We start from the raw sequence: 8,971 nt of genomic DNA on the forward strand, positions 1-8,971 counted from the left end.
TTAAGTGCCCTCACAGACATATTCAGAGCTATGCTCTACTTAAGTAAGGAGACTCATTCCTACAATCTTAGCTGCTCAAGAGACTGAGATCCGAGGTTAGAATCCAGCCCAGGCAAACAAATCCATGAAACTCTTATTCCATTTATCTAGCAAAAAGCCAGAGGCATGACTCAAAGTGGTAGTGTCAGCTTTAAGTAAAAAAGACAAATGAGGTCTTACTATGTTGCCTGGGCTGGCCTTGAACTCCTGGGCTCAAATAATCCTCTTCCCTCTGCCCCCAAGTAAGAGACTACAAGCCTATGCTGCTGTGCATGTGCAGTGTCCTGGGTTCAGTCTCCAGTACCAAAAAAGACAAGACAAAAAGAATACAGTTAAAAAAATTAACTATCATGTTTTTAAAGCCAAGATGCTTTTAGGAGAGTACCTAATGTGTGGGAAAGGAGAAGAACAATTTGAAAAACACCCTGTAAATGGTGTTAAGAAACATCTCTCAGGTGTTTCTTGATCCAGTTAATTGATTAAAATGAAACATACCTGGTGTCATTTTTTAAAAAAATGTTATAAAATTGATGCATAGAAGGCTTACTGTTTCACAAGTCAGATAGTGAGTACATTTCTTTCTGGACAATGTCACCCCTTCCCTTGCTCTCTCCCAGTTTTTCCCTCCCAATCCCACCCACAAGTTGTATAGTTCATTTTCAACCTAGTGTCTAGTGAGTACCACTGCTGCATTTGTTTACCCTTTGTCCCTCCGTTTCTGTGCCTCCCCCTTACCCTCCCAAAGACAGATAAACAAGATGAAAAAAAGGAGAAAACAAACAGCAACAAAGAGAAAATCTCTTGTATTTATTTCCTGTAGTTCATTTCCATGAAGTGAAATCTTTTTTGTTGAGGATATATAAAAACAACAACAACCAAAACAGTATTTGACCCTCTTCAGAGGTCATGTGTAGCCTGTCTGCTGCTTAGCATCGGAACTAAAGGTTGGAGAGAAATGCTGCTCATGAGAGGATAGCCTTTTTCTAGTTCTTTTCTTGGCCTACATTCTTTGGCCTTGTTGCCTTATGACTAGATAGTTTTCATGCTTTTCCCACAAGGAGATGGTGGTGCTCTTCCTTCCCAAGGAATCCAGAAGCACCAGAATCCATCCAGGCTCTGCTTCTGCAGGAACTTCACATCCTGAATCCTGTTCTGAACTTCAGTACCTCACTCCCCCCTGCCCTCACAGGGCCTGAATTGTGGGCCTGGTCGCTGTCCCTCAGCTCTTCAGCTCAAAGCTAGCACACTACCACTTGAGCCACAGCACCACTTCTGGCTTTTTCTGCTTAAGTGGTGCTGAGGAATCGAACCCAGGGCCTCATGCAAGCGAGGAAAGCACTCTACCACTGAGCCACCGTCCCAGCCCCTTGTGTGCTTTTTGGGCATGTATATTTTTACCTCAATAGTAAAATGAAGATTTTCAATTATGAGAGGACAGTCCATGTTTCTAAGCAAACAACGAGAAGGAAGCTGATGGATAAAAGAATCCAATCCATTTTAATTGATGAGATAATGGTGAGTCCAGGGTAAAGGTGGGAACTGATCTGATTAAAAGGACCTTAAAGAAAAAAAATGTACAAAATGTTAGCAACAGTGTTATCAGAGTAGAAAAAAAAAGTAGCAAACGCTACGTAATAAAGGAAATGAGGCCCAACCAAAAAAAAAAAAAAAATACTATTTAGCCATTAAAAGGATGATATAAATGTTTATTTACTAAAGCTACTTATATAAGCACAGTACAATTCTAGTTTAAAATATTTTACATATATGCATGGAAAATAATCAGAAAGAAAGCACAGTATAATATTAACCATGAATTAAGAGCTACCAGTGGGGGAAGGAGGTTGGGAGGGAAAAATTGGTAGAAAACAAGAGAAGAGGTGACATGTCAGTTACCTGACATGTAACTGTAACCCCTCTGTACATCACCTTTATAATAATAAAAAATTACCAGTGATTCTTACTTCCTTATTTTCTTCATCAAGTACCCATACTGTACGATAGTGTACAAGAGGAAATTGGTTTGGGGGTAGCAGATTTGGCCCTCAGCCTCCCAGGAATCTGTTCTGCCTCATTCTTGCTCACAGCAAGGGGGTATCAAGAAATGTGCTGACAGCTCTCCAGTAATTCTGCCTGTGATTACAAAGTGTAACACATCAACAGTGACCCCAGGACCGTGTTCCAATCTGGAATCTCACATTTAGAGATTGAGGAAGACTTTTTGTTCACCTTTACCAATGCTCACATCATACTCGTTAAGTTTCACCTTCTGCCAGTTAAGAGCTGGGAGAGTGATGTTAACTCCCTAGGTATTTTAGGGGATTTTTCCCTTAGTGATGGAAAGGGTTTCTTTTCTAGGATTTAGTCACCTCTCATTTTTCTGTAGGAATTTGTGTGGTCTATGCAATTTCATATTTCAATATAAAAAGATCAGCTGTTGTTCAGAAACATAGAGTACTCTGAAAGGTAGATGTTGTTCTCTTCTCTTTATTACATTAGAGCCCAGTACTGAGTAGATCACAGGTGCAGAAGAAATACTTGTTCCCTTGAGACACAGACTCCCTGTCCTCTGGAAGAGAGACCTGAATGATGTGGAGAAAAGAGCCACAAGTTGGCAGAGAAGGGGTCTACCAGCTCTGGCTCCCACCCTTACTGAGTTCAATCTTCTGTAAGATTATGAGGAAGAGGTTTTGAACTTATGGGTCCTGACATCACCTTTGGCTCTACCAGCATGATTCTGTGAAGTGGCTCTCAGGGTAGCTGTGGTGTGCTGCTTTCTGTACCATTGTGTGTGCCATGCACTGTGACTCTTGCGGTGCACCGTAGACATCATGTGGTTTGGTTTTGTGTCAAAGTAAATAGATAATGTTACTCTTCCCAACCTGCCCCACACTAAAATAATCAGAATGAATGCACAGGAAGGAAGACTGGAAAAACTTAAAAGAGAAGTTGCTCTCTTGCAAGGAAAGGTCTCAGTTGGATGTCAGGTAGTGACTATGGCACAGTCCTGGTGCCACATTAGATGTAGCTCTTAGAAGGGCTGGGCTTGCCTCCTTGTCTCACGAGGGGCCTGAAAGGAAGGCAGGGGATCATTATTGTAGCAAGAGCCCCTTCAAAGCAACGTTCATCCCTGACTCATTTCCCAACCCCTCAGTCTCTGAAACCTTTGAGAACACGTCCCTAGGGCACCAGCATGGGGCAGTGTAAGTAACCACAAAGCCTTGACAAGTGTTTCATTGAATGATCTTTTTGAGAGTCCCATACAGCTATTTCAGGGAGTCTACACTGGACAGGAGATGTCAGAGAACCTTCCCAAGATCATACAACTAGCAGGTGCCTGAGACAGAATCTGAGCTCAGTTAGTCTGGCTTCAGAGAGTTTTTGACTAAGTCCCCAGGGTGGTAAGATAATGAAGCTGACCATCTAAATCATCAGCTGCCCTGATTCTCAGCCCTGGAAGATGAGAAGTAGAGACACGTGTGAGCCAATCACCATCAGCCAAGGAGAGCTCCTTGAACTAAGAGTCCTTTTCCAGTAAATACGTACTGGAAGTTCATGTTGATTTAGTGATTTCTCATGGGTTAATTTGTCATGTGTGTCCACCTCATCCCCCAAACCTCCATCATCACTGAGTGTACTAACCTAGGAGTGTAAATTCCTCATGTTTAACCTGTGTAGCTGTGTATTTGGGGGCAAGATTTGTCGCTCACTTCAAATTTTTCTGAAAAACGTTTTCAGAAAAGTTAAAGGATCTTCTTATAAGAGCAACCAAGTGCACAACTCCAGTTAAAGAAAATGCTAAGAATCCTTGCAGGTTAGAGCCTTTATGCTATTGGTGTTTCACTTAGAACATGTGCATTGAACATTCATTACATTTTTTTATTGTTTCAAATAATGATGTGCCAAATGCTGAATTTAAATTCTTGCAAGTACCAAGAAGTATAAAATGAAAACCCTAAGTACAAAATTTGAAATATTTCACCTACTGAAAAGAATTGGGGTACATGGCAGGTTATCCTTAATATTCATTCACCCCCTTCTGCCCAGCTTAGCTCCACAACCAAGAAAAGTGACTGAACTTTAGACACAAATTGCAGCTCTGCTATTTCTTGTATCATGGCCTTAGACAAATCATTGAATGCCCTCAACCTTTGTTTCCCATCTGTAAAAAGGATTATGAAACTTGAAATTAATTAAATTTTATATATGTATAAATTATATCTATCTATCTATCTATCTATCTATCTATCTATCTATCTATCTATCTATCTATCTATCTACCTATCTATCTATCTATCTATCTGTATATCTGTCCTTCACACCCCAGAGGGACTAGTTCTAGAACTCCCTTACCTTTGGATACCCAAATCTTTGGAGTCCCTTACATAAAATGACATTGTATATAAGCTGCACATACTCTCAACCCTTTAGATCCTTTCTAGATGACATAATAGCTAATATGGTTTCAATGAGGTACAAATCATGGATATAGTATACTGTCTTAGAGAATAATGACAAGAAAAAGTCTATACATGTTCAGTACAGACATATTCTTTAAAACTGTCCTCCATCCAAGATTGATTGGGTTTGTGAATGCAGAACTGATGGATTTGCAAGGCTGACTGTATAAGTCAAGTAACTGGTACATTTTAGGCTTTCATCAAATGGTTTGGTTTTAGAGAGTGTGGGTACCTGAGATACCGCTACCACCACAGGTGGATTTATGAATCTCAAAGCTGTGATCTATGAGTTGAGACCATGGTATCTCCTGTAGCTATCGGGATTAAGAGAGATTGTCAGGATAGAGCAGTGCCTGTTGATGTTCCCTAGCCTAAGATGGAAGCTGAGGGGAGACTAAGGCCTCTTGTACACACAAAGGCGCAATGCCTATGTGCCTCTGATCATATAAAATAATATTCATCGAAATGAACTCCAGGAAATGTTGAAATAAGATGTTTTTTTTCTTTATTGCTATTTTTGTTTTCTTTTTGTCTTGTTTGCTCATTTATCTGTCTTTGAGAGGGTAACATGGGAGGGACACAGAAAGAGAGGGACAAAGGGTGAACAAATGCAGCCAGCAGTACCCACTAGACACTATATTGAAAATGAATTATATAACTTGTGGGTGGGGATGGGAAGGAAAAAGTGGAAGACAGCAAAGGAAGGGGTGATATTGTCCAAAAAGAAATGGATGTTACCTGACTTATGTAACTGTAATATTTCTGTATATCTTTATAATAAATAAATAAAATTTAAAGAAAAGACTCCTCAAACACTTGAACTAGGATGAGTTGAAGAAGATCTCAGATGGATATTCTGGGAGGTGGACCAGATTAAAATGACTGATGTTACACTGCTCTCCCCACCAGCCTCCCTTTTTTCAGAATTGCAGGCACATTGCTAGTCTTCTACCACTCTTTGTTCCAGGACTAGCTGCCTCCCTTTCCACTGCCATAATCTCTCTGAGAGTGTTTTCCATCATCTGCTGCTGAGTAGTCAGGACTAGAACTGCCCAGTATGAGCAGGCTCAGGCTTATAAAGACTCACCTGGGACATTTGCACACACGTCTTCTGTTTCCTGGATAAGAAAAAGAGAAGGGTAAAAATGAGTGTCCTTCTCATAGTTTCCAAATATCATTTCTTTTCTATCTTTGGGGATAAGTTTTTGGGGATGGGGTGCCAGTCCAGAGCTTGAGTTTAGGGTCTGGGTGCTGTTCCTGAGCTTTTTTTTTGTTCAAGGACAGTGCTCTACCACTTGAACCACAGCCCCACTTCTGTCTTTTTGGTGGTTAATTGGAGATGACAGGCTCACAAGACCTTCCTGCCCAGGCTGGCTTTGAACTAAGATTCTTGGATCTCAGCCTCCTGAACAGCTGAAATTATAGGTGTGAGCCACCAGGGCCTGGCTATTTCTTAATTTCTTTTAGGCAAGATTTCCCTCTGTATCCCAGGCTAGCCTCAATTTCCTGATCCTTCTGCCTTAGTGCTAGGAGTACAGGAATGAAACACCAGAAAAATGATCACGTTCACTCTTGAGAGCAGAGGTAGGGTCATCTTACCATCTTCCATCTGCCTCTTCAGGTATCAATTTAAAACAACAACAGCAACAAAAAACATGGGGCCACAGGGTGTTGGCTCCTTGTAGCTCGAGTTCCTTTGGGTGAGCGTGGGGGTGGGGGGGAGGACAGGCAGGGTGGTGGCCTGGGAGGCCCACGCAGCCACTGCGGGCTTCTGTCTGCGCATGACCGGTGAAGTCCGTGTCGCTGACCCGCTCACAGCACAGAAACATTGCGCTTCTGTTCAACTTTGCCTTGATCATTATTGTGTAAACGCCGTGTTCGGGGTTTTCTTTCTCTTATTCACAAAACTAAATCCGTCAGGGAATTATAAAGTTATTTAAAAACTGGAAAAGCAAAAACAAAACAGAACGCCATGGGGAAGGCAGACCTGGGTGAACTGAGGCTTTTGCAGATTTGCTGATGCGATCGACTTGGAGCGATCGTGGAGACAGGGTCACTGCACGCCTCCCAGCAGTCTGGGGTTGGGCCCAGCTAACCTCCCCTGCCCGCTTCCTGGCTGGGTTTTGCGCAATCCATCGGGCGCTGCGCTAGCCAGGGCTTTCCTTGATGGAGGAGTCCCGTGCTGGGCCCAGCTGAGCTAGGGCCTTGGCTCCCAACCCCTCCCGCGAGGGGTGGGGGAGATGGAAGGAGGGCAAGGGAGGGAGGGGAGGAGGGAGGGAAGAACGGGGGGGGGGGGGCTCGAGAAAGCTTTTCCTCCTTGCTCCCATCTCCAGGAAAGACGTGGACTGTGCCTGGACATGCAGCTCAGACCTCACCACACACACACACACACACACACACACACACACACACACACACACACACACACACACACACAAACACACACACACACACACACACACACACACACAAACACACACACACACACACACACACACACACACACACACACACACACACACACTCCCATCTTGGCCCAGAGCGAAAGCAGCACGTGGGAATGGACTCACTGTGGAAACAGATGAGGGTGACGACCAGAGACAGGAGAAGCACCGCGCACAACCCGGCCAAGGAGACCCAGATGCGGATATCACAGGAGAAGTCCAGCCACCTCGTGTCCACTGACAACACGGCAGACGACACTGAGGGGAGGCTGGGGCTGCCCGTCCTGTCCCTCCCGGCTGTTCCAGGCCCTTCTTCCCTCCCTGAACTCGGGGAGGGGGGCGCCCCCGCCCTTCACACTGTCGTCCACGATCGAGGTGACCCCTGCGCCAGGGACCCTCGATGGTCAGGGCTGCCTCTGACCCGCGCCCGCCTCACCTGTGCCTCCTTCTGCCCTGGGCCCGCAGATCTTGGGGCTCCCGGACACGGGGTGCGACGTGGTGCGGGGCGCCAGTGTGGGTGGTCGGGGCGCTGGCGTCGTGGTGATCACTGCGGGGATCAACAGGGTGGTGGGGGGTCGGTCAAGCTGGGGTGTGTGTGGATGCAGCAGTACCCCCCAATTCCTCGCTCAGCGCCCCCTCGTGGGGAGAAGTGACCCCCGGATGCGCGCTGACCGCTTGGCTGCGGTCGCTGCTTCGCCGCCGCATCTCCCGCGCGCCCCGCGCAGGGTTCGCGCGCGTTCGTGGGGAGGAAGCAAGGTACCCTGCCCCGGGGCCGGACAAGCACCCCCAAAAGGAGCCCAGATCTCCCAGCCTGCAAAGCCTCGCCCAATCCCTGCTCATCCATGACCTCGGAGCCGAAGCGGGGTGGGCGCCCAGGGGTTCCGACGTGACGACCCCCCGTCCCGCCGCGCCCCGCGCCCCACCTGGCAGGAAGACGGGCACCCAGGGGCTGAAGAACACCATGCCGCTGACCATGAACGAGCAGAAGTAGTAGCCTTGGTCCTCCGGGCGGAACTCGCTCACGGTCAGCGTGTACAAGCTCTTGTTTTTCGTCCCCGAGAACCGCGGGTCCAGCCGGTTGGCCGCGGTGGTCCGGGTAGAGGAGAGGTAGAGGAGGAAGGTGGGGCTGGCGCCTCGGCTGGGCGTCTGGTAGAGCCAGGAGCAGCCTGTCGGCTGGCTGCTCACCACCACCTCGCAGCACAGCTCCATCTTCTTGCCCGGCTCTGCCACCAGCGTCTGCGGCTTCATTCTGAACGGGCTCTGTTGGGCCACCTCGGCATCTGGAAGGTGCGGGTTGCAAAGTTAAGATGCACGCGCGAGCTCACGGCCTGTCCCCTCTCCTCCCTTCCCCCCCCCCCGGGGGGGGGACTCTCGAACTCACAGAGCAGCAGAGCCAGGGACAGAAGCCAGGTGGTCCCCTGGGATGCCATGGCGCTGTGATGCTTCGATTGAAGCTTGGGGATGAGGGCAGGCACCCTGGATCCTGTGGGGTGTGGAGGGGGTGGGGAGGGAGAGGCTGAGCTCTTGGGCAGGCATTTGAAGGATGTGATGTCACCAGATGCTCCCCTTGCACCCCCGCCCAGGAGAGTCACCCTCCTTTTCTCGAGGTTGTCACTGTCCAGCCCAGTGAGGGGCCTGGGAAACTTGAATGGGGCCTGGTAGAACAGCTGAGACAAGGCGCTGAAAAATGGCCTTTGGAAATGGCTCTTGTGTGAGAGTGACAGATAACTTTCAAGAGAGGCGGGAGTATGGGGCGCCGGTTCCAAGCTAGTCTGGGCAGGAAAGCCGGTGAGACTCTTACCTTCAACAAACTACCAAAAATCTCCAAGTGGAGCTATGGCTTCAGTAATAGAGTGCTAGCTTTGAGCAAAAACAGCTCTGGGACAGTACCCGGGTCCTGAGTTCAAGCCCTAGGACTGGCACTAAAAGAAAAACGAGGGAAGAAGTTGAGCGTTGGTGGCTCGTGGCTGTAATCCTTATCTCCCATTAATCACCAAAAAAAAAAAAAGTGAAGTTGTGGTCCAAGTA

At 47.2% G+C, this 8,971-nt stretch overlaps 1 protein-coding gene across 3 annotated transcripts; it reads right to left on the reverse strand.

Annotated features, from left to right (window-relative positions):
• Positions 1-854: 854 nt before the first annotated feature.
• LOC138804715 (T-cell surface glycoprotein CD8 alpha chain-like) lies at positions 855-8,436 on the reverse strand. Of its 3 annotated transcripts, none has more exons than XM_069989177.1 (6): positions 8,325-8,436; positions 7,867-8,223; positions 7,380-7,490; positions 7,070-7,180; positions 5,587-5,617; positions 855-1,597 (listed from the first exon to the last, which is right to left on the reverse strand). In XM_069989177.1, the coding sequence occupies exons 1-6, from the start codon at positions 8,371-8,373 to the stop codon at positions 1,588-1,590; spliced, it is 669 nt and encodes a 222-aa protein (XP_069845278.1). In that variant the 5' UTR covers positions 8,374-8,436; the 3' UTR covers positions 855-1,587. The 3 variants fall into 3 exon arrangements, with proteins under 3 accessions (XP_069845278.1, XP_069845277.1, XP_069845279.1); XM_069989176.1 differs by lacking the exon at positions 855-1,597 and adding an exon at positions 1,725-3,109; XM_069989178.1 differs by lacking the exons at positions 855-1,597; positions 7,070-7,180 and adding an exon at positions 1,725-3,109.
• Between the last annotated feature and the right edge of the window lie 535 nt (positions 8,437-8,971).

This window comes from Dipodomys merriami, unplaced genomic scaffold (genome assembly GCF_024711535.1).
Source record: "Dipodomys merriami isolate MVZ:Mamm:240054 unplaced genomic scaffold, mDipMer1.0.p SCAF_37, whole genome shotgun sequence".
Lineage (NCBI taxonomy): Eukaryota > Metazoa > Chordata > Mammalia > Rodentia > Heteromyidae > Dipodomys > Dipodomys merriami.

Bases quoted from the DNA above. Each gene is read 5' to 3' on its own strand.
- LOC138804715 (XM_069989176.1), bottom strand. From the start codon at position 8,373: ATGGCATCCCAGGGGACCACCTGGCTTCTGTCCCTGGCTCTGCTGCTC. The intron at 5,618-7,069 runs GTGAGTCCATTC...TTTCTTATCCAG, and splicing joins CACCCTCATCTGTTTCCACA to GAAACAGAAGACGTGTGTGC. The intron at 3,110-5,586 runs GTGAGTCTTTAT...CCTTCCTTTCAG, and splicing joins CGTGTGTGCAAATGTCCCAG to GCCCCTCGTGAGACAAGGAG.